At 43.2% G+C, this 25761-nt stretch overlaps 1 protein-coding gene and 1 long non-coding RNA gene across 6 annotated transcripts in view; one reads left to right on the top strand and one right to left on the bottom strand.

Moving 5' to 3' along the window:
• The window catches only part of LHFPL2 (LHFPL tetraspan subfamily member 2), a 170114-nt gene extending 144814 nt beyond the window's left edge, over positions 1-25300 (top strand). For all 5 annotated transcript variants that reach the window (XM_058728916.1, XM_058728915.1, XM_058728923.1 and 2 more), the window contains one exon: positions 21249-25300. In XM_058728916.1, the coding sequence (XP_058584899.1) occupies positions 21249-21505 (257 nt within the window). In that variant the 3' untranslated portion in view covers positions 21506-25300. The remainder of the gene's footprint in view (positions 1-21248) is intronic.
• LOC131511095 (uncharacterized) lies at positions 8009-10226 on the bottom strand. Its single transcript, XR_009261340.1, has 2 exons — positions 9753-10226; positions 8009-9503 (listed from the first exon to the last, which is right to left on the bottom strand). It is a non-coding gene; the product is annotated as an uncharacterized LOC131511095 (long non-coding RNA).
• Positions 25301-25761: the final 461 nt, after the last annotated feature.

Raw genomic sequence — 25761 nt, forward strand, 5'->3', positions numbered from 1 at the left:
ACCTGCTCCCCAGTCCTGATCTGCCTGCATTGGGGGATACTCTCAAGGCCTTCATCTCTTGATCTGAGAGGAATAGCCTCACCACGAATGACTCAGGCACTCCTACGCACTCACAGAATTTGGGAGACCAGGATTCTGATTTTCAGTTTTGCTTGAGATCAATGTGCCACCTTGCTGGACTTTTGCATTCCTCTTCTCAGAATCAGGGAGATTGCAGGGTGCCTGGGTGGCTCAGTTGGTTAAGCAGCCAGCTTGGCTCAGGTCATGATCTCACAGCTTGTGAGTTCGAGCCCCGCGGTGGGCTCAGTGCTAACAGCTCAGAGCTGGGAGCCTGTTCTGAATTCTGTGTCTCTGTCTCTCTCTGTCCCTCTCCCTCTCATGCTTTCTCTCTCAAAAATAAATAGACATTAAAAAATTTAACAAAAAAATAGGGAGATTGGAAAATATGACTTTATCTTAGATTTTTGATTATGTGAAGCTCATTATCCCCTTTTTGATTAACTTCTGGAATCTGCAGTTCATCCCCTTCAGCTTGGTGTTTTACCTCCCAGAAATGTTAAATCAGATTCATCTTTTCTTGTCAGAGAAACGCCCCTCCTTTACTGCCGTGGGACACACAGTGCCTCAGGCAGTGCACACATGTGCATATATGCCGTGTATATCTTAAAACTTTGGCTGAGAACTCTTACCAAAGGCTTTTGAAAAGCCAGAATAAACATGTAGATGAAGGGAAGGCAGCATACACAATTCATTAATCCTGGCTAAGCGCCCTGGTTGACCAGAGAAGTGGATTTCTGCGTAAATTTTCCTTACTACGTTGTGCTTCCTCATCCTTGATGATTCATGCCTTTACTCTGAATTTTATCGAAGCACTGGTATGCAGGCAAAACTCCTGGCTTATCATCCCTAAGAATGCTTTTCATCCTGAGAAACTTAGTGCCTTCTAGCAAATCAGTGGCCATTTATAGTGGGGCCTCTTGGAGGGGGGGAGGGAGTAACACCACAAGCTGTCTTTTACACTCATTCAGAAGCAACCTGTAGATACCCTTTCAGTCTTACTGTTTACGTGCAGTTTTTAATAAGGTGTTAGTCCAGCAAATTTGATCTCTTAGAATGAGGGTTGGTCCAACACATCTTTTGGTGCTCTTGTTTGCTATTTCACATAGATGGCAAGAAGATTCATTTTGGCACAAAGATCAGTACGTATCTTAGGTATTATTCATACACTCCAGTTAACTACTCCTGACTTTTCTCTTTCTGGCTGTGTCAGGCCTCTGGGAAGGATGGTTGAAAAGAAGGAAGTAGGAGCATACCTGAGGTGCTAGTCTGTTTGTCCCTTGTCCAATTCCCAAAGTCTAGATTTTCTAAGAGAACTTTCTCCCCATCTTTATCGCTTATGTTCCCCGTGCATACACAGAGCACCCCAGAAAGTCTGAAATTACTTAAAAATTGGAATTGGCAAGCGGCCGGGATTCCTGTGTAGTCAGACTACCTCTCCAGGGCCTACCGATCTAAGGCTAAGAACTGAAGTACAGGAAGTAGTTTGTTTTCTCCTGCCAGCGTGGCAGCGCCCCTCTGGAGCAGAAATCACGGGTAACATGGACCAAGCACTCAGCAGGCGACTCCCTCATGTTTCGGGGCAGGCGGCACATCTGTAAGGGATGCTCAGTGGGCTCTTCCCTTCCTCGTGGAGGTCTCTACCAGGTAGTTCAAGGTGGCATCCACTGCAGCCATGGTCCTTGAATCTACAGCTGAGAAAGTTGCCCCCCCCCCCCCCCCCCCCGTGTCTGAAACTGCTGACTTGCTTTCTCTCCTGTCAGCCAGTATGTGGCCAGTATGTGATAGCATCTGCTCAGCCCCAGCCTCAGCCAAGGACTTGTTGCAGCTGTGAGCATCAGTCTTTCCCCTCCCCACAACCCGTTTCTCAGCCCTGGATCTGTGTGATGTTGGAACAAACGGTGAGAAAGGAGCTGTTGCCAGGGCAACGGAAGCATTCTTGGGAAATCGACTCACACCGTGTTTGTCCTTACAACTTTCATTTTGGCAAAAGTGACACTTTTGTAAAGTATAACTAGAAGAAAAATGACAAGCTGTTGTAAGCGTGTTCCTTTGTTACGACTAATTTTAAAGAATAAACAGGCCTTAGGTTTGTGTGGCCTCATTGCCTATAGAAAGTGTAACATAAATCATCAAAACCTGGATATTTTGAATTTAGAAGTGGATGTGAAAGAATTTGCTGTCTCAGTGGAAATCTCAAAATCTCATTTACTTAAAAATAACAATCAGGGGCGCCTGGGTGGCGCAGTTGGTTAAGCGTCCGACTTCAGCCAGGTCATGATCTCGCGGTCCGTGAGTTCGAGCCCCACGTCAGGCTCTGGGCTGATGGCTCGGAGCCTGGAGCCTGTTTCCGATTCTGTGTCTCCCTCTCTCTCTGCCCCTCCCACGTTCATGCTCTGTCTCTCTCTGTCCCAAAAATAAATAAAAAACGTTGAAAAAAAAAATTAAAAAAAAAACAAAAACAATCAAATACACGTATTGACTATGAAGTTAACCCAGATACAGGATTTGCCTTCAAGGTCTGGCCTACTGGTGGGCACCAATCTGACACCTCCGAAATCCCTATGCACAGATGCCCTTGGTGTTGAGTTTTCCAGTCCCAGCAGCGATTAGACATCAAGCCTCACCTGCTCCTGGGTCAGTCCTGACCTCCCCTTACAGCGGCTGTGAAATGTCTAGTGATGTACCTCATTCTCTAAACCTTTTTTCTCACTTATAAAATGGGTATAATAGTAGTACAACCCTCAGGGTTGTTTTGTGGATGAAATTAGATAATATATGAGAAGAAAGGCTTAAGCACAGTTGGCACACGGTAAATAATAAGTGGTAGTTCTTTGGCTACTAAAGTGTGTCTGCTTTCTTGGCAGGTTTTAGTATTTTTTTGTTTCCTAGAAATGCTGCCTTTTTTTTTTTAAGTATTCTTTTATTTATTTATTTATTTTATTTTGAGATTGAGAGAGACGCAGTGCAGAGGAGGCAGAGAGAGAGGGAGAAAAAGAGAATCCCAAGCAGGCTCTGCGCTGCCAGCACAGAGCCTGAAGTGGGGCTTGAACCCACGAACCGTGAGATCATGACCTGAGCCGAAACCAAGAGTCAGACGCTTAAAACCGACTGAGCCACCGAGGTGCCCCCTAGAAATGCTGCATTTTAAGGAATAGTGGTATTTACTTTAGTCCTCAGAATTGACCTTGTTCTCTCGCAGTCAAACATGACCATGTCGTATAGGGCTGCTCCCTGGCCCGTTCCTAGCCTGCTTGTATCAGGGCTGAAGAGAGTGTAGAGCAGTCCTGCGGCATTGGTGTGACTACGGGTGTTCTTGGGGCTTTTTTTTTTTTCTTCGTCTTCTTTTTTCTTTTTAAGCAGGAGATAGCAGTTGAATTGACAGGAAAACCAAGAACTTCTCTTCCCGCAGACACACAGAGTCTCTAGTTCCTTCCCTTTCTGGCGTCCGTTTCGAGCATTGGAGCCTTGACTGCAGGTGCCTTTGCAGGCTCCCCCCACAGAGTAACTCACAGGCTGCGTGTCCCTAGGTGAGGACTTGTTTGGCAGAGCCAGCAGCACACATCAGGCCCTAGCCCTCTGGGATTGATTACAAAGGCTGGGCACGCAGCCGGCAGGGTCTTTGCTGCCAGCTTGTCTTCCTTAGGTTGTGACCTGGATGTAATCCATAATGAAACCATAGAACGCAAAGATCCAGGTTTTCCATGACAGCATCGAGCTGTTTGTTTTTAGAAACGCATGTAGGGCTCTCTTGGAAGTCCATGGAATCCCCAGTGACTCAGGTTTGGGACAGAAGCCATTAAAATGAGCTCAGGATTTGGCTCACTTGCATTGGCTTGGACCGTTCCAGTGGCGTCGCCGTGAGGGTTGGACTAGCACATGAGCTGCGGGGCCTGGCTGCCTGCTGTCTTTTCAGTCTTCCCTCATCTGCTTGTTTGCTCCTTTGTGTCTGGTCGGCCCTCATGCTCTGTACTCCCGTAGCCCTCTGTCTGTCTACATCCATTTCAGTCCTATAGGATCGCCTCGGCAAGCTGCCCCACCAGTCTGACCAGATAGATGGCTGTGGGGCTGACCTCTGCCTGCGCTGGGCTGGCATAGAGGGTGTGCTCATGGGAGTCGCTCTCTGTCGCCATGGCTCAGCACCTGGGGGGTGCAGGCTCAGCTTTCTGGGAAATGAGCAGTGACTGAGGATGAAGGAGGACGATATGAAAAAAGGGAAAGGAGTAAAAGAAGAATCGGTGAGAGCAGACAAGTAGAGGGTTTTACCTTTGCTGCTTGTGGAATTGCTTTGTCGTAAATCAGAATGGATGTGCAAGTATGGATAGGCATCTAAAATGTACCATGATCATTAGCTAGGATTTGGTATTCCCATGGTTATTTTTCACAGGGTGAACAGTAACCTTAGCATCAAGAAGATAACCATGACTCACCCCAATCTCAGCATCCATTCTGACTTATCCCGTGCGCTACCCATTCACTTCTGGGCCAAAAAGATCAGCCATTGGAGAGGAGAAAAATAAGAACGGGGACTTAGAAAGCATAGGGAGAGGGGAAGCGATTCCTGGCTCTCACAGAGACCTTGTCCCGTAGTTTCACACCTGAAAAATTAACCTGGCTTTCTCCACGAAAGTAGTGTGACCCTGATTATCCAACTTCAGAATAACCTCAAAGAAAAGGCATGAGGAAAATAGAGGAAGCATCACCTGCTTTTCCTTCTTAGAACAAGGCACTGGAAGCTTCTGGCCATCAAAAGGCCATTCTGGCTCTCCAGACAGAAAGTGCCAGAGTTTGGGTCTATGTCTGAAACAATTTAAGAAAACCATCGATTATGACATATGTACTCATTCATCAATCTCTGGTAATCCCTTGGTGAAAACTGAAGAATGCAGGAATGTTCTACAGCAGGGTAGAATTAAATTTCAATTCAAGGAGTTTTTATGGGATGCCTAGTAAGTGCAAAGACCAGGTCTACAGTTTTTTGAGTTTCTGCTCCCCAGCCATATTAGTCTTTGTTTTATAAACTGTACCCTAGATAAGCAAAATGTGTGTGTGTGTGTAAAGGGAACAGAGAACTCAACCATATTGTTAGATACAGAAAACAAGCAAAAAAAGACCAAAAAAACCCAAAAAACAAAAACAAAACTATTCCCTAAAAGCAAGTGGACCAAGCAGACACCTAATTTGAATAAATCTAGGAACTGGGATCTGTTTTTAAAGAATATATAGGATCCTGCCCGAGTACATAATGGGAAAACAGGCAAGTTTGAAGCACTGTTAACACTGAGAGGTTTTTGAGTCAGGGATGGCTTCCGAGGGAAAACAACATCTTAGCTGAAATCTTAAGAATGAGATGGAAATAGGGACACCTGGGTGGCTCAGTCGGTTGAGCGTCCGACTTCAGCTCAGGTCATGATCTCATCGCTTGTGGGTTCAAGCCTCACATCGGGCTTTGTGCTGACAGCTCAGAACCTGGAGCCTGCTTCAGATTCTTTGTCTCCCTTTCTCTCTGCCCCTCCACTGCTCGTGCTCCTCTCTGTCTCTCTCAAAAATAAGTAAACATTAAAAAAAGTTAAAACAAAATCAGTTGGAAGGTCTGGAAGAAAATTGCAAATTCTCTTAAAATTCAGATATAGCAATTGATATGCATATATAAAATGTGGAAAGCCGTTTGCCATGGCAACCACTTAATTACAGATGTAAATTATCATGGAGGCATGGATGCTGTATGTTCAAATTCCATTAACAAATAATCACGTTAAGTATGGCTCTGAATATTTACATGAGCAGTTCAGGTACTCTGTTTTAAGAGCTTAATGCAATGATGGTTTTCTAGGCTGCATTGCCACTTGAAAAGTAATCTGCATCTCCTCTGATGCTGTGCTATGGCATAGTCGGCCATTATTTATGAGCTCAGTTACTGTATACAGTCTCTCCAGTAATGTTATTAAATGTCCGGGAATCAGTCTCTTTTTTAAAAGACAGCCCCAGTACCAATGAAATCTCAAATAAACATAGGACATGAAGCCAATATTAAAAACTTTAACACAAAACGCACAGTTGCTGTGTGTTGAGAGTTTTGAGGCTAGCCTCAGGGCCCTAGTGTTGAAAAGATGATGTGTGCTTCCCTGTAGGAATTATTTAATGTGATCTGGACCCTAAGACCTTTAGCAGGCAACAGATTTACTTATCCTAAAAATTTCATAGCTCAAAATTTTTTAAAGTGTCTTTACTATACACTGCATTTTATTTTGGAAGTTAATATTTTGAATGATCAGTGTAATTTGGTTATAGTCAAACAGGAACTTTTTTTTTTTCCCTTTTTTTCCTTTTTTTTTTTTTTTTTTTTTTAAAGAGAGACAGAATGTCTCTCAGAGGGAGAGAGAGTATCTCAAGCAGGCTCCATGTTCAGGGAGGGAGGGCGGGGCCGGGGGTGATGCCATGACCCTGGGATTATGATTTGAGCCTAAACCAAGAGTCAGAGGCTCAACTGACTGAGCCACCCAGGTGCCCCAAACAGGAGCTCTTTCTTAATCCTGCATGTTGGATGAATAATTTATCAAGAAAATATTTCATAAATTTTTCCCAGTTGCATGTAAATAGTTTAAAAAATAGCTTCTCACTTAGAATGAAAGTAAAACTGTATCAGTAATTCACAGGAAGGAATAATCTGAGTGAATTCTTCTTTACCTGTGTTTGTCAGGATGCATTTTAAGAGCTAAGGCTTTAGAAACTGGTGAAGTAATTTGCATATAAATATGAATCATTGCTGAGAAAGACTTCAAGGAGGGTTCAGCATGAGGGAAAGTACATCTTTCTTATAGATTGTTTCTCCATATATTCTGAGGGCATCAGACAATTCTTAATTGGTGGTCATTAATTCTGAGTAATTATAACAGAAACTTCCTCTGGGGCCTTGGTTGTAAAGCCTCTTTGTGACAACTATGCTCTGATGGTCTTCCAAAGAATTCCCTTTATGTTGCTCTGTCATCCGCTGTCCACCCCCCACCCTGGAAAAGTATTTTTCTTGCTAATTATAATTCCATGGGAGTGTTTTTAGTAGGAGACAAGTACCGTACTAGACCCTTCTGGGAGATGGTGGGAGTCTTAATAGAGCTTTTTAAAAAAATTGACACCTGATCCTTTTCTTCTCCTTCCCTTCAGAAAATCTTGGTGAAAAAACCTCTAATGTTATTAATCCTGTAGGAAGATGACATGTAGACATAATCTGCATTACAAAGACACTGTGGTCATCAGTCAAAAACCCTTTCATTACCCGTGAACACTCTGACCTCCAGTTCCTGACCTGGCTATCAAAGCAGAGTTATTAAATATAAGAGTTGAGGGGCGCCTGGGTGGCGCAGTCGGTTAAGCGTCCGACTTCAGCCAGGTCACGATCTCGCGGTCCGTGAGTTCGAGCCCCGCGTCAGGCTCTGGGCTGATGGCTCGGAGCCTGGAGCCTGTTTCCGATTCTGTGTCTCCCTCTCTCTCTGCCCCTCCCCCGTTCATGCTCTGTCTCTCTCTGTCCCAAAAATAAATAAAAAATGTTGAAAAAAAAAAATTTAAAAAAAAAAATAAATAAATAAATAAATATAAGAGTTGAGCCTAGTCTGGCTTGTCCATAAACTCCTGACATTTTAAAATTCAGTGCAGTAAAAACTTGAAAGAGCCTCTTTACTCTTGAACCTATTACTTGCTTTTTAGAAAGGTGTCCCCAGCCTGACACAGGACCCTCTCCACCTCCCTTCCCTCTCCTCAGATGGGCCTCTTGCCCAGCAGTTACTGCCTTTGAGTGAATCCTGGTCCACTCTGTGCGAAGGTTTCCACTGCAAAAGGTGCACAGCAAAAACGAGAAAGATAAGGACAGTGTAGTAAGATTTCTTAGAGCTGCATGTATTCAATTTATAGAACTGTCCTTCATTGTCAGATTACGTCCTTCACTGTTTTTGTGTTAAAAATATCCTTTCTTTTATGCAATGATGAGGAAAGAAGATTGTGGTTATTTTCAGTGTCCTTATATTGGCAAAATAAAAATATTGGCCTTCCAGTAACTTTTCTGGCTATTATACTAGTGTGTGAGGTCCAGAAGTGTGGGCAACACTCTTTAAGAATGTTAAAGGGTCCAGATTGTGTCTTTTTCACAGTTCTAGTTCTACTACTCAGAATGGGCCTCAGTAAATGTACGTCCACTGATAAAAACATGATCTGTGTTATGATCTGTACTAGCACAGCTATAAGTTTCTAGATATTTGAGAACGAGTAAAGTGTTTACCAGCGCTACTGAGCCCCATCCTGACATGACCTCTGCCCGCCCAGACAAGGCATAAATAATTAATGGAGCCATCACCTGGAGAACTAAAGAATCATTTCAGAACCGGCAAGCACCAAAACCAAATTCTGTTTTGGCTTTTGAATAAATTTTCATTGAGAACTTGAAAAACCTTAATGGGCAAAGTGATTTCAAAGGTATAGGTTAACCAAAGGTGGCAGTTCTTGGGCAGAAATCTTTGATTTGCCTTATAACTAATACTTAATTACTTGTTTATAAATACTATTCAAATATCCCTGACTCTGAATGGCTAACTTGACATTTTGGAACTGAGGATAGTGGCCTGGCATCTGAGAAGTCAAGCATCTGAGAAGTCAAGTCAAGCATCTGGAATACCATTGCTAGTTAGCTTTGGAACTTGGGAGGCATGGGAGCAAAACTCTCCTTGGGTGCAAAGAAGGGTCCTGGGAGCCACCATCCTGGTGTTTGCACTTGTGCTAAGCAAGATTTTATGAGAGCCTGATGCCTAAGATTGAGGGCAATATCCCGGTCCTGTAGACACCAAGACAAGCAGATCTCTTACCAACACATGGTTAGCTTAAGCCTATGATATATAGACAGTGGCACAATGATGGAGGAGGAGGAGGTCAAGAGAGACAAAGATCATCAGCCATATTCTGTGGATTAAGAAAAGCCACCTGAAGGGGGTGAGATGGTTAAACAGTGGCTGACCTGCTGGAGGAGGATGTCATTTGGGGGCTGAGAATGCTCTAGGTGCTGTGTTTTGTTTAATCGGCTGTCCTGGGAAGAACGTAAGACATGTTTTCTTGTGGATGACATTATTGTTCTGGGTGGATGTGCAGTTTTAGATGGTCCCCAATCATACAGAATCTCGGAGCAAAGACAAAAATGTGTATGGATTGTATGGCTTACATTTTTCCCCTCTAGTCCAATGGGGTTTATGTTTTGCTTGGAGTTTTCTCACACAGGTGTTCCACACCTTCAGAAGACGACATCACCACAGACTTGAAATTGTTCTCACTTGGTCACTAGGTTTTCCTCCTAGAAGCTTCTCTGGCCAGGGACAGCCATTCCCAAGTGGCATCTATATGGCAGTAAGGAGGTTGGTGATATTCAGACTGTAATGGAAGAGAAAATCCTATGGATGGAACTTCTTTACCTTTTTTTTTTTTTTTTTAATTTTTTTTTTTCAACGTTTTTTATTTATTTTTGGGACAGAGAGAGACAGAGCATGAACGTGGGAGGGGCAGAGAGAGAGGGAGACACAGAATCGGAAACAGGCTCCAGGCTCCGAGCCATCAGCCCAGAGCCTGACGCGGGGCTCGAACTCACGGACCGCGAGATCGTGACCTGGCTGAAGTCGGACGCTTAACCGACTGCGCCACCCAGGCGCCCCGAACTTCTTTACCTTTTGGTTGTCTTGCTGTACGGTTAGCAAATCAGCTGTCCTCACCTTTTGGTGCAGTCTCCCTCTCCCCACCACCCCCTCACAACACTCCTGTGGTTCTCTCACTTGATAAGTGTTCCTCATCATCTGCTCTCTAACCTCTTGTAGGTGTTAAGGAAGCCAGCCATACGAGTCTCCCCTCTTCAGCTGGACACATGCTTTTGTTTCAGAAGCTAATCTCTGGTTTGCAGTGAAGCAGCAGCAGTAGTCTAGCACGAGGGCTCAGGAGTGGACTCTGGAGCCATATTGCCTGGATTGGAGTCCCAGCCCCACCACTCATTACCTGTGTAACCCTACTTAATTTAACCCCACATGCTTCTGTTTCCTCATCCATCAAATGATAATAGTGCCAACCTCCGAAGATTGTTAGAAGGACTAAATGAGTTACAATGCTTCACCAGTGCCTGGCACATTATAGTGCTCAATGAGCATTAATGCTTGTCACTGTTTTTTTTTTTTTTTTTATTTTTTTTTTTTAACATTTATTTATTTTTGAGACAGAGGGAGACAGAGCATGAACGGGGGAGGGTCAGAGAGAGGGAGACACAGAATCTGAAACAGGCTCCAGGCTCTGAGCCGTCAGCACAGAGCCCGACGTGGGGCTCAAACTCATGGACCGCGAGATCATGACCTGAGGTGAAGTCACTTAACTGACTGAGCCACCCCGGCGCCCCACTGTTATTTTTTTTTAAGTTTATTTATGTTTGAGAGAGAGAGAGAGAGAGCACACATGGGGAAGGGGCAGAGAGAGGGAGAGAGAGAGAATCCCAAGCAGGCTCCACACTGGCAGCCCAGAGCCCAATGCAGTGCTCAAACCCACGACCCCGTGAGATCATGACCTGAGCTGAAGTAGGACCCTTAGGCGATTGAGCCAACCAGGTGCCCCTGGTTGCCCTATTAAAAAGTTCTAATCATCCGTATAAATTTCCAACTTTAGTTATAGTTGTGAATGTGTAAAATGGGGAGGGTGTTTATAGCTTTAGCTCCGTGTCATCTTTACTTCGAATCTACTATTTTGCCATAGAAGACCTTTCCAAAAGGTTCTGGAAAAGATGTTAAGACTGGAAAGAAAACAAGAGTAAGAAATGACTTGTGAAGTTGGGTCAAGAACACAGCATGTGTAGAGGAAAATGGCTTAAGGACTGAGTGTGGATTTGGGATAGGGATGGAGACACAGACGCCAAGGAAAAGGGACCACACTCTTTAGGGCTGTTAACGAGTTTACAATTGAATGGGAGTCCATCTGAGCCAAAACCAATACTGTTCTTTTGTGGGACAAATGCATATTATGTCAGAGTTAAGACTTCTCTTTTTTACTACCCTTGTTCTAGATAGTTTTCCAGATAGTTGGTTAACCCTATACTTGCACCTTAAAATTTCATAGCTAAAATTGTTAAATAAAAAGTACACTTTGGGGCACCTGGGTGGCTCAGTCTCGATTTCAGGCCATGTCACAATCCCAGGGTCGTGGGATCCAGCCACAGGTCAGGCTCCATGCTGAGTGTGGAGCCTCCTTAAGATTCTCTTGCTCTCTCCCTCTGTCCCTCTCCCTTGCTCAAATGCTCTAAAATTTAAAAACAACAACAAACTTACTTTTCTTCTTTCTTAAAACAGTACAGAGAACCTAGTGAAGCCTTGTATCGTTACTGAGAGCAATCAGTACAGAAATGTCTCGCACAATCCCTGCACATGAGAAGTATACAGGTTCATACCATGATGATTGGGATAAGAATAGCTTGATGACAGGGGCTCCTGGGTGGCTCAGCTGGTGGAGCATCTGACTTTGGCTCAGGTCATGATCTCATGGTTCGTGGGTTCAAGCCCCGCATCAGGCTCTGTGGTGACAACTCAGAGCCTGGAGCCTACTTCAGATTCTATATCCCTAATTCTGTGACCCTCCCCTGCTCACACTCTGTCTCTCTCTCTCTCAAAAATAAATAAACATTAAAAAAAATGTTTAAAAAAAAAGAATAAGCTTGATGACAGATTCAATGGGTGGGAACTGGAGATGGTCTGATACAGTGTGCCTTCTTCATGATGTATGTTTGCCTTGGGGTACTGTAAAAGAGAAGTGTCTTCACCTAGTAACAGTTGATGACCTACAAATAGCCATTAAGGACGGCCAAAATGACTTCCAACTGTCAGTATGAAAGATGATTTGGGGAAGAATTCAAATTTAGACAGAAGAGAGAGCTAAACATCCAGGTAAATGTTAACCAGCATCCCTAGGTTTGTTGTAAATCACCCTGTACATCAGTTGTTGTACCACATGATGGTTCCAGACTTAGAGGTAAATAACTCAACATGGTATTCCTCTCCTGGAATGCACACCACACACATCAGATGCTAACATGTGGCCCTGCCTTCTGGGCTGCTGATGAGGTGGGGGCTGGGGGGAGTCTTTTCCTGGACTAAAGAGCATTTCTGTGTTCTCTGCCTTCAATTCTGGCACCTTCTGTCGGTCTTTACATTCTCCAGACTTATGCTGCTTCTAGGTACCACCCTTACCTCTTTGCAAACTGCCATGGTCCACCTCATTCATTTACCCTTGTATCCTTCTACCTTCTGTCACCTGCCATTTTTCCTGAACTTCCCCAGGTTTATCCCTGCACTGATTCCCTCCCCTCTGGTGTCTTGGAAAGTTCCCACAAGTCAGCCACAGCTTCGCTCTCTTTTTAGCTGTCCTCACTGCAGCCAGCCATTGTTGGAAACAGTTTCAGAGTTTTGAGGCTAAACTAAGGCTAATTGCTAGATAACTGAAAATCTGTTACATTTAATTGGCTTAATACCCTTTTCTTTGTGTTCTCCCAAAGAACATCATTTTCTGTAGCTAGAAAGGAGGTTTTCCTTGCCTGCAGTGAAGTAAAAGGCCAGTACCGTGGTTTGGACCTTGTGTGGGTTTCATTAGTAAGTATGGCTGTTGTGTTGGCCAAAATTACCAACACCAGAGATCCACGTTATTGACTGAAGCTTTTCTTCCAACCATTTAAAAAACTTGTCAAGTATGTTACATTAGTTTTCTTTAAGATGTGACATCTGCATCACAGCACTGTGTTTTCATCCATCCCACAAATATTTACTGAGCACCTTTTATAGGTCTTACATTGTTCTTGTCAATTGGGATAAAGAATAACCTAAGTTCTTTCTCTTCATGCAATTTACACTGAAGATGGCAGAGACACAGTAAACCAAATAAGTAAATTATTTAGTATATTGAAAGGTGATGGATGCTACAGAAGAAAAAAAGGTGTAGCCAGGGTAAGAGAGGTTAAGTATGCTGGGATGATAAGAGGACAAATTCTAATATGAAATAGGCTAGTTAGCATAGAATTCAGGGAGAACAGATTTAAAGACTTAAAAGGAGATAAAGGAGTCAGCCCTATGGGTAATCAGGAGAAGGAGCTTTCCAGGCCCAGAGAACAGTTAGAAGGAAGGCTCATAGGCCTTGCTGATAGAGAGCTGTGGACTCTGAGAGAAAGAGCAGAGTCAACAATGATGCTAAGGTTTTTGGCCTGAGCAGGTATAAGAACTGAACTCCTATTTGCAGATGTGAAGTCCACAGAGCAAAGATAAGCTTGTGAAGTGGGGAGGGACAAGAGTTATGTTTGCACATAATTTTCAAGTACCTTGTTAGACATCCAAGTAGAGATCAGGTAGACAGTTGGATATGCACATCTGGAGATGAGAGCCTAGAGTATTTAAAGCCATGGGACCAAGTGTGATCAATGAAGAGAATACAGAGAAGAGGACAAAGGATTGAGCCCCGGGCACTCTAGAGTTAAGATATTGGAAAGTTAAGGAAGAACAGCAAAGGATGCTGAGGAGAAAAAGCCAACATGGCAGATGAGCTAAAATTCTTGCAAGGAGGACTGTTTTGCTTTAATCCTTTACTGTCGGTACTTTTTGAACTTGTTGATTGGAGTTCCCCATAAGCCTGGAATGCTCTCTGAATGGTGTCCTAGAATGGGGCTGGGATACTAGAAGCCAGTCAGTCATTCTCTGGTCTTACTTGCCTTGCTTCTTGTTAGAGAGATGGCTGCCTTGGAGAAAGGGAATGAGGTGTAGGGGTGTGGTGTCAGGGGCAGCCTCCTGGCATTATGCTGTGGTGAACTGAGCTGCGTCCACAAAACCTGGAGCCAGGCTAAGCTAGGTCCACATCCCAGACCTCTGAGTCACAGGGTAGACCTGAAAGGGGTCCCCAGCTGTGTTCCTAGAAGAGTCAGTGGCTATTTCAAAGAAGTAAATTGAACTCTTGACCTCTGTTATCTAAAGTTAACTGTGACACACCCATCAGGTTTATGGTAAACGCTAAGACAAAATTGTGATGTACACTAATAAATAAAACTTGCTGCCCTCAAGGGGCTCAGAGTCCTACCAGGGTACTGCTGTATCCTGAGGGTTGAGTATAATGACTGGCACTGAGGCGAGAACTCAGTAAATAGCTGTTGAATAAATATACAAAAATAACAATGTGATAAAGAGCTGAAGAGGAATATGCACAGGGTGAAAGCACACAGAGAATACCATTCTGGCAGGAAGTGATGACACATGTTTCACATGGAGGGGACATCTGAATTGGGGGACAGGGGATATTTCCAGGTAGATGACTACCCAAAGGGTCAGCAGGAATATAAGGCCCCTTGTTCAGGGAATGGTGATATGTGTGGTGTGACCAGATTCCTTGAGGATTACTGGCCTAAAAGTGTTTAAAGCCTATGAAACCCTACATGACCCCAGTCCTCTACCCCTGCTGTGGCCCCTGGACTGTGTCAGGCAGCAGGAGAAGTACATGGTATATACTCAGCACACACTCCCCGTGAATTACCTAATTGGAACCCAAATTTATCTAAAGCTAGTAAGCCTACTGTCAACTATCTGCTGTGTGCTCACTCTCCAGAGAGATTAGGATATTTCATAGCTTTAGAATGAGCTTCTTGATTACAATCTAGTGGAGGCTCAGTGTTGTGTCCCTCGCTGGGGGCCTCGCTACAGGTTGACAGTAGCAGTAACAGATGGCCTTCTTTTCTTCCTGTCCTTAGAAAATTGCTTTGCAAACTAAGGTCTAGCCTGTCTTGGCAGTTTTGTCTGGAAGCCTGTCTGAAGAGGAGGTAGGAACGTGATGCCCAAAGACCCACTTGTTTTTCTGTAGAACAGGAGCCAGCCTTTGGTTCTGATGTTTTCAGCCCAGGAAAAATGGCTTTCTTCCACAAAAATGGTGGGTGACCCACAAAAGACAAGAAACCTTGAGTCCATACCCTTGGCCAGCTGGTGGTAAAAGAGTGACAATTGTGTGTTTGATCTTGAGGGAAGGAGGCGATGCTCTAACAGCCAAGGAGAGACTGAAACAGCATGGAGACTTTCTTCACTTCCTCCACAGACTAAAGAGCTATGGTTCAGACTGGGCTCCCCCATTCCTGGCATCTCATAAAACGTGAGGTAGTCATCTTCAGCTCAAGTAAAGTATTATTTATTATATTCAGCAACTCCTAGTCTTTCTAAATTTGGGGGCTTGGCAGGATTATGGAGATGTTCGTCTTCGCACCTAAAGGATTTCCTTAAAATGTACATTTGCTATCATTATTTGATTCCAGGGCAGTAGTTCAAAAATTACATAAGATATACAACTCTGTGGTTGGTCTAATCACAGTCAATGAATGTGGGTCACAAAGCAGGAGGGTGAGGACTTTACTCTTCTTGGTGCATTTCATTCATGTTTTCGGTTTTTTTTTTAGAACCTTCTAGATTTTAGGCACTGAAAATGCTGTAATAAGACATAGCTCCTATCCTCTTAGAGCTCATGTAGTTTAATTATTTGAGTTAAATCCAAACCACATGTTTAGGTTGACCACAGAGACTGAAAACTCCTATGCAGCAAGATCACACGGCTGGGAATCCAGGGTTGAATCTGAAAGCTCCATCCGGGTAGGGGTAGATATTACTAAAACAGCAGAGGGGCGTGGTGGGCACTGCACTGTGATAGCTCATGTGATACATCATGAGAGAACCGACACCGTGTGGTTGGCCTCACTGGGCTTGTCAGGGCTCTGTGTCCGGCCTGTGGTGGCGTCTTGGGTAGTCCAAGTAACTAACCACTAGTTTCTTTTCATTTTTTTTCTTCCCCAAAGTTAAGTCATCCCCAGGTGACCCCATGGTGAGCAGATGCTGGCATCTTCTAATCCTCTTGGGGCAACAAACTGGGAGGCTGCTAGCAAGAGAGGAGATGGGGTACAGAGATGAGGATATCTTTTAAAGTTGTAGAAAATGGTACCTTCTCGGGTACCGTTCTAACAAGTTGAGCCATGGCAGAGGTTATCAGCCCTCTGAATGACTTCCTGTCTCTTTCAGTGCTAGCTGTTTTCTTTGGTCGCTGGGCAGTATCATTCTCCCTGCTTTTCTTCCTCCCAGCTGGGCCAATCACTGCTCAACCAGGCACATGGGGAGATATGCCAGTCAGAAGAAAAGCAAAGGCCCACTGGCCTAGTCCCTTTCTCTATCACCCGTCTCCCCAAACAGTAATGCTTTAGGGCAAGGTGATAGACCCCAGAGACAACTACGGGCTGACCTAACTTCAGAAACTACTTTTTTAATAGCGGCAGAGGAAGATCAGACCATTTTCTGGCATGGCTCTTATGTTAAACTCACTCCAGAGCACACTTCACCTGCCATCTGGTCTCTAGCTATAACCCACAACCAAGCTGAGTGCCCCTGGGTGGTATACTCCAAATTGAGGACCAGAAGAACCATTCCCGATATGCAGCAGACTTGGGAGGTCTTACTACATTCTTCTGCCTGTTGTCTGACGTGCCTGTTTAAGACTTTAATTCTGTCTCATTAGCTGGTATCATTAAGCCTATTTTGAAGGTCAGGGCTTAAGTTTGCTTCTAAACACTGGGATTCACAGACCTGCAACAGGACAGTGTGACAGGATAAACCAAGAGTCGTCATTTCCTTTCCTGCTGGCACATTTCATTCTTATTGACTGGTATCTGTCAAGTTTTAAGTGGTTTTCACGGGATGCACCGTGGTTTAGAGATATTTTATTACAGGTTTAACTATGTTCCCGGCACTATTCTGAGTCCTGGCTTCATAGTGCTTAACCACATAATACAAAAGTCCCTGCCCTCGTGGAGTTTAAAGTCTAGGATGGAGATGGAAACAAAGTAAAATAGTAGGTTGAACTACATTTTATGTCCATTTTTGTAGGTCACAAATGGTCAAATAGTGAAAGTTTCATATGATTCAAAGTAATATATTCTATGTTAGTAATCATAAATGCTAAGGAGAAATAAAGCAAGGACAGCGGGGAGATACAGGGTTGGAATTTTAAATAGATTGGAATGGAAGGCCACACCAACACGGTGGCATCTGTAGCCTAAAAGCCATCTGGAAGGAAGGCATTGCTGGGAAGAGGAATAGCAAGTGCAAAGGCCCAAGCATGGCTGGATGTCCGTGAAAAAGCCCTCTGGCTGGTGAGGCTGGAGCAGAGAGCACAGGGTTACAAAAGGCAGGCAGGGGTCAGTTTGAACAGGTAATAGGGAGCCGGATGACAGGGCCTTGAAGGCCAAAGAGAGAAAGAGAAAGTTGGATTTTACTCTGAGATGGGGAACCCTAATGGATCTGTTTCTCACTTTTATTAACAAGCAAAAAAAAATCTGTTAGAGTGGTGTTTCAGTGCTAAGGAATGCTTGTTAGGGCCCAGGCTGCTCATAAGATGCACTGGGCCTGAGAGCAGTGGAGTTAGGACATTGTAAGGTAGGGACTAAGCGTGGCAGTCACTGGAGAGGGCCACCTGAATCATTAAACTTTCTGGAATTCCTTTGGTAGAGAGCCTGTGTGTAAATACCAGAGAGAAGAAAAATGGGACTTTTTTTTTTTTGCTTACCCAAAGGCCCACTGTTTCCTTTCTCTCAATGAGACGTAGGTCTTGCATTTTCATGGCATTAACTGTGCTGGTAACAACTCTGATGAGTGTTGGGAGGAGAGATCCCAAAAGCCACGGCAAGGTACATGGTAGCCATTTCCCCCCTCTGAGAATCTGGTTAAGGCACTCTTGTGTTTGTCTAGGCTGGCCGCCCTGGGTGGCAGCCTGTGGTTTCAGCACAGATGGCACCCACCGGGGCTTGCAGAAATACCAGGGCCCACTTTTTTTACCCTCCCACATGGACTGCCCTGTGGGCTTATAAATATTCAAGCTGAGGCTCTGGACAAACTCATAAGCATGGCACCCTTCTATGTTAAGAAAAGCCTCCCTGCTGTCCTTATTCACAAATTGGCCAGTAGCTGCCACAGGATTTTAAGCTGGGCTGATGCACTTCTAGAACCTTAGCTGAGCTATTAGAAAGGGGGAACAGCTAGAAGCACTAAGGAGCAGTGTTGGAGAGAATGTTTGTGACTGCTTGGTCAAGAGGGATCTGATATTAAAATAAAGACTGTATTATTTAATTATTTTGAAACTGCCTACTTCCCACAAGGATCTGAAATAGCCAAATTAAGGTATTTTTTATGTCCTAAAACCAGCTCCATCCCTGTGTAAAGGCAAACTCTATGCTTTCTGTCTTGATCATATTAAAAAACATTACTTATGAGGCTTAAGCCCAATAATAAAATGATATACATAATTAATATTTAATCAGAGCCACAATTTAAATATGAACACTCGGGTCTTTTATAGGGACAAGCAGCTAATTAGGCTCCCTTGCCTAGAGCTTGATCATAGAGCCTCCATGCCAGAGAGTCTCTGAATCCTTGCAGAAGTCTCAGCCATGGTCCCTCACCATTTCCAGGGTGGTAACTTAGTACCTGTGGGTGGAGACTACCAAAGTTCCATGTTCCTTGGGTGAAGTTTCCTAGGGAATGAGATGGAGATTAATCAGGCTTTATCATAGGCCCTTTGAAATACAAAAGAATTTGTTCAGTAATTTTAGATCTCCCCAGCTGAGTAAAGTATGTTCCGATGGAGGAGAGTATATATATTCTTCCAAGGTTATTAAGTTGTAGCTTGGGTTCTCCCCTCCTCCCCACCCAATTACTACATCTTTCAAAATATACCCTCAAAATTGAACGGGTTTGCTTATTCATAACTGGTGAACTTTAAACTGTGCTTTTATATGGGAGGGATCTGCCAAAGGTTTTCACCTATTGTCAGCTGCTAGTCTGTTCCAGTTTTGTTACTGCCATTACTATTAGGGACATGGAAAGTATTTTTTAGGTGCTTTTAACATTCACAACTATTTTATGAGTTAAGGATTAGCCATTGTACAGGTGAGGAATCATAATCAGACAAAAGAGATTTTTTTCTAAGGGCACCAGTCTTAACTGGCAAAAGCTTGGGTTCAAACCCCTGTCATACCCTGAACTCAGAGCTTGTAACTATTAACTGACCTACCTCTTAATTTAGTGAGTCTTTGCTAAGACCTTGCATATTCTAGAGTACCAACACATTCTTCACTGGCGGCCTGGCCTTATCCTTGGGGGAATTAGCTCCTTTCACTTACGCATCTGACTGTGGAGGGCATTTCTCCACCTACTTCCTAGCACTCTGACCTATGGAGAAATAAAGGGTTGCAAAGACTTCATTTTTGAAGCACCCTTCTTCAGACAGTGAACAGAGGAACCAGTTCTCTCTATTCCATCCCTGCTAGAAAGTCCTCTAAGGCCTCCAGAGTAGAACACTGGAATTAATTAGGGAAGCAGGGATGGTCAGATCCAAAATCAGACATGAAATGCCATGCTTGGTGAGAAGATGTCATCATAGGATGAAGACAGAACCATGAAAGTTGTGATCTGTGGTTTGAAACACAGCCCTTGATCTTGTTCAAACCTAATACTACTACAGGTTCAGTCATGTTCTTTTTTGTGGGAAAGTTGCTGTAATGACTTGGAAGCTTTGGTGTGGTAAACCCAGAGAATTTCAGTAAAGGTAGGAAGACAGAATTTAGAACCAAGATTAAATGAGGAGGATAGAATTGCCACTGCAAGGTATCTGAAGAAGCTTTTGGGGGATATAAATTAGCAATTTGATTATACAGGTGTCATTTTGCAGAGAAAACTTTTTTTCTCCTGCCACATAAAATAAAGCCATCCTCTTGCGGCATTCTTTCTACCGAGAAAGTTACATTAGGTAAGATTTGGGGCCCTCTGTTGCCTTTGTCATTTCAGGTTCTGGACTTCCTTATGAGCAGCTTCTGGTATGGGACTGGTAGCCAGGGCTAGAGGGGGGCAGGCAATGCACTCACTCTCTCCCACAGGGCAGACCCCTGAAAGTGATGGTCTCCTTACATTTTGTCTCACTTGCTTTGCCTTAGTCCTCAACTCCTAGAGCTGGCAAGAGAACTCTCAGTTACATAGCAGTGAAGCCATAAGGAACCGAAAAATGGACACATTAACACAAGTTAATGATAAGGTGGTGGGGTCAGCAAAGTGGCAACAGAGCTTATTAGTGTCTACTCAGGGCCAAATTCATTTAAAAGCATTCTAAAAGAATTCAGACAAAACAATTCTGAAGTTTGCAGTGTGTTTTTCTTTTAATTAAAAAAAAATTTTTTTTAATGTTTATTCATTTTCTGAGAGACAGAGAGAGACAGAGCATGAGTGGGAAAGGGGCAGAGAGAGGGAGACACAGAATCCAAAGCAGACTCCAGGCTCTGAGCTGTCAGCACAGAGCCCGCTGCAGGGCTCGAACTCACGAACTACAAGATCAGGACCTGAGCCGAAGTCAGACCCTCAACCAATTGAGCCACCCAGGAGCCCCTGCGGTGTGTTTCTAAATCCTTATATAAGTATAGAAATCTCTGACTTGGGTATGCAGTTGGTTGTTGGTGAATGCCAACAAAAAGACTCCTCATAGGCTTTAATTCAGGTTAAGATCTGGTCTCTTGCAATTTAACCATGGTTCTGTGTGAATTTCCTTAGAACAGGGGTTGGCAAACTTTTCCTGCAAAATTCCAGATAGTAAATAAATATTTTAGATCTTTCTTGCCCTAGGGTCTGTAGAAATTACTTACTCTGCTGTTCCAGCACCAAAGCAGCCACAGGCCAAGTCCATAAAATGAATGGTCACAGGGTATGTTCCAATAAAACTTTATTTATAGAACCAAGTCTGCATTTCACTTGTGGGCCTTAGTTTGCCAATGTCTGCCTTAGACCTATAGGAAAATGCTCAGTGCTATAAGAGCTTTGTGGGAAGAAAAAATAAGTTTGATTTGCTTTTCTAGAAATTACTGAGTTCACATTCCAGTACGTATAAAAGAGGCTAAAAATATTTCTAAGAAAGGGATGAGATTTCTTGATCAGGTTAGATTAGTTGCGTAAAATAGTCCCTGACACTTGATATTGCAAAACAGATGCCATTGCCCAAAGCAGGGAAATCAGTAACAATTACAACGTATCTGTATAGTTATTCACTTTATACCGTAAAGCCAGGGGAGGTTCTCACCTGTCTTCTCTTCTGCCCTGCAGGACTGTTCCTTATTCTGGGTTTGATACTCTACCCTGCTGGCTGGGGCTGCCAGAAGGCCATAGGCTACTGTGGACACTATGCATCGGCCTACAAACCCGGAGACTGCTCCTTGGGCTGGGCCTTTTACACCGCCATCGGAGGCACAGTCCTCACCTTCATCTGTGCTGTCTTCTCCGCACAAGCAGAAATTGCAACCTCCAGTGACAAAGTACAGGAAGAAATTGAAGAGGGGAAAAGCCTTATATGCCTCCTTTAGTTTGGAAGAGACACAAATGCCACTTTCTGCCTATGTAACCTTGTGAAACAGCACCCCTCTGGTTTCATCATCTGAGTCAAGTGAAGAACTAGCCTTTATCTACCAAAGCCTACATTCCACAGCCTTGAGCCTTAACAGGACCAATGAGAGGCAACAGTCACCTAAGTGATGGCACTCGAGGACCACAGTGCAAAATGTCAGAGATGGAATATAAAAATACTGCATGAAGCCTGACACAAGTTGACAAGTCTGACTTCATCTCCCCCAAGGCTCAACAAAGGATAATGATCTAAACCATTAAGGCCGCAGTTCTTCTGGTAACAAAGGAGATTGTGAGCTAGATTTTCAGGCTATTTTGAGATGTGTTTCTGCCACAAGGCTGCATGCCTGTGAGCACCTCTGCCTCAGAATGAGGTTTGGGGGTTGGTGTTTTTGTCTCCTCCTAGTTCTTCCAAGTTTTCTCAGAGACTAAAAATGAAGACTGCATACTTACTGGGAATAGGGATGTGTGCTCAAGGGCATACAAGACACTGCCTCTTAATTAGCTGACCGAGGGGTGAGCAGGTCAGTGTGGAATGCTGTTATGGAACTTATTCTAGGCTGAATTCCTGAGTAAGGTAGATCTATTGAACTGTAATTCCAAGATTTTAGAAATTTGACTAAGGAAAGAATAAGGACTTGTATGATCATGAGAATAAAGAAGAAAATCCTGCTAGTGAAGACAAACTCATTCCAGTTCCCAGCAGTCAGGCTAGCACCAGTACTGGCCCAGTCTCCTCTTCCAATGGAGATCACATGTTTTTCTCCTAGGGTTAGGATTGAGCTTTGACTGCCAAAGGAAACCTCACCCTGTTTCCTCATTCCAGGAACAGAGATCTCTAGGCCAGCTGTGGCTCATTCAGATGTACAGTGGGAGAACTTGCCAGAATCTCAGCACTTGTGGGGAGACCTCTTCCCACTGGTAACCATGTGGTAGTCAGCTGTGCTTCCAACCCCAGCAGCAACTGAATGACATTCTTTGCAGGAAAAAAGGAGCTAGTCATCTAAGTCAAGTTTCTCCAGTTACTGGTATTGATCCTGAAAGCAGACTAAAATAACATTAAAATTACTGCAATGGGTAATTTGCATCAAAGGCTTCATACCCAAAAATGCACAGAGTAGAAAGTTAATACAAAAACGAGAGCGAAACCAAGCTTAAAGCACCTGCCTATAACTGTTTACAAAAATAATGGAACACCACTATTAAAAAGGATTCAGGAGACTAATCGAGTTTCTGTAAGTTGCCAATAAAATGGATTGAGAAAAATGGTATTAGCCATCACTTTAAATTTACTTTGGAATGATCTCAGTGGCAAGAACCCAGTTGGGTATTGCCCCAAGCTTCAGAACTGCAGAATGATACAGAAATTTAAGCAAGTGGAGTTGGACCTGTGAGATTTCTGGAAGAATTAAAAGGATAGGTCTCTTTGGGCTTATGAATCTGCTCATGTGACAGCTTGCTTTGTTTTGAAAGCTTAACAAATAATTTACTCTGCACCTGCTCTGTGTAAGGTATTGTATTCTAAGTGCCATCAGGCATAGAACCCTGATTCAGATTTTACGACCTTGCCCCAGTGAATCATCTTCAGGCTGACTCTAAAACCATGCCTTGGTGCAAAACAAATAACTGCTTTATTTGTAGATGGAATGGAGTGACTGAAATTTTATTCCCTTCTGGCCTCTAGTCTATACCACAAATCATCCTATCACACAAATTAAAAGCTAAGGGCAGGAGGGGTGGTGGTGTAGAACCCGGCCTTAATGAGTTCACCAGTGTTCGACCAAAGTTCAAAATAAGCAACATGTAGTCCTAGGACTTCTTTTGAAAAGAGAAGGGGTAAAGAGGTATCCTCATAGCAGCCCTCGGTACAGCCTCAGGAAACAATCCTATCGAACACCGCACAGAAATAGGTTACGGCAGCCAATGGACAGGGCTCCTGTCCCTGACTGTGCATTTATATGCTCTCACCAAGCCTCAATGCCCATAGTAACTACTTTTTAAACCTGAGCAGTAATTTTCATTAAAAAAAAAAACAAAAACAATTCCTTTTATCAGAAGATTCACTCTATTTTTTGTTGTAAAAAATAGAGAACCCATTTCCTAATTCCCTAACACTAATTTTATACTCTAACTTTCCTTCTTACAGACAAGTTCAAGTCCTAAGCCCTGACACTCCTCTGAGCATGTCCATCATCTTTACTGTCTGATTGCTCTTCGGCTTAGGTGGTGATGTATCTCTGGAACACCCTGATAACAGTAGTCACAAGCGTAAACCTTACTTGGCCAGTGTTCTACTCCATCAGTCTGAATGCTACAGAAAACAAAGCACATGCACACACACATAACCCCAAACCACTAAAAACTACTTAAGTGCTGACTTAGTAATCAGAGATGGAATTTCTCTAGCAGAGACAGAGTAAGAAGTAATGTTGGGCCTTTTAAACCTTCAGTCCATTAGCTAGGCTTTGGGGAAAATGGACCATTAAAATCATGCTAGTCTATACCAAAACTGTACAGCTGTTTAAAAACCACTGAATATGAGGAATGTGTTGACCCACACTTTGGTAATTAATATCAATCACCTCATCACCTCAGTCTCAAAGTCTAATACACCTGGACCATTACTACTACCAGAAAAGTCTTATTTATTTCTGCCTGCATCTGCGCTTAAAGTTTTGTGATGGGCTGGGCTTCTCAATGAACTCCAAGAAGGCAGAAATATCTGCCTTGGATTCTGTGGATTTTTTTAAACCTGTGTGCTAATTCAACAATGTTACATTCATCGTGTAAGGGTTTTTGTATAGTTTTCAAACCTCTGTGGTGTAATGATCTTTGTTAAACATGTAAAGTGCCATAGTCTTTTTTGATGTGTAGCATATTTAAAAAATATATATGTATATTATACATACACAAGTCTGTGTGAAAGATGTGCAATAACAAAGGTGTATGTATGTTTTGTTTTTTTTGGAAACTGGACAGGAGTCAAAACAGGGATTGTTTCTGTTTTGGCAAAGGAGAGGTAAACATTTTTTTGCCTTCATGGCCTAGTCATTAACCCGTAACAATTTAAATGCTACACAAACCGATGTGAAGACAAGACTGGTATGGAATCATTTATTCCTGGGTCTAAATTAAAATAATCACTACATTTACGTGAAAATTAAGCCAGCACCAGGCCCAGTGAATGCTAGTCTTTCATGTGAAATGTGAAGCTGCCATGTTGCCTTTTCTGTTAGTGTGATAACTAGTAGCTGGTACATAATCACTAAGGAGCTATTTCTTAACACGCTTTGATAGACCACGTTAATGCTAGACCACTATTTAAGGGCTGCTCTCACACCTCTGTAGCCATAAGAGTCTGGCTTAGAACAGACCTCTCTGTGCAATAACATGTGGCCACTAGAAATCCCTGGCCTGTATTTGTACTGGGGCAGCAATGACTCCCAAGGGCCAAAAGAGTTAAAGGCATGACTGGGATTTCTTCTGAGACTGTGGTGAAACTCCTTCCAAGGCTGGGGGTTCATTAGGTGCTTTGGAGGAGCTCAGCATCACTTGATATTCAGTAGCCACTTGAGCCAAATAGAAAATTGTATTTACCGCTAATGGACTCAATTTGAGCCTTCAAATTTGTGGTTATCCTATTGTATTGTAAACTAATACATTGTCTGTCTAGCATTGATTAGGTTCTTGTGCATATGTATTTCACAATGCCCTCCCCTCCCCAGATCTTAATTAAACCAGATTTTGGAAACTCATCCTGATTTTCTTCAAGTTTAAGTCTATTGGTTTCAATGGGATATATACAAGTTTCTCAAGAAAACATCTACCAGTCAAATTTTATGATAAACACTAACTTATATGTAATATTAACAATAGGAAAAAATATTCAGGTACTTTATTCCATTCACTAGTAACATATATATCCCTACCTTAGGTTAGCTTTAACTTTAATATTAAGTACACATTTCTTCCTTGGAGAAGCATCAATATAAATGGGGGGGGGGACTCTCAAATACTATACAAATATCTTAAATTTTATAGTAAATTTAAGAAATATGAAAATGCTTCTAAGTATTACAAAGGCTTTACAAAGAAATATGTGTAATAATGACAAGGAAGAAAGTCAGATGAAGGGCACCGTCTCTTCCAATATGAAGAGCCAGTTGTGGAACAGTTCCACATCCACATTTCTTGAAGGTAATCCTGCCCATAACAA

The sequence above is a fragment of the Neofelis nebulosa genome, chromosome 1 (assembly GCF_028018385.1).
Source record: "Neofelis nebulosa isolate mNeoNeb1 chromosome 1, mNeoNeb1.pri, whole genome shotgun sequence".
In the NCBI taxonomy this organism is placed as follows: Eukaryota; Metazoa; Chordata; class Mammalia; order Carnivora; family Felidae; genus Neofelis; species Neofelis nebulosa.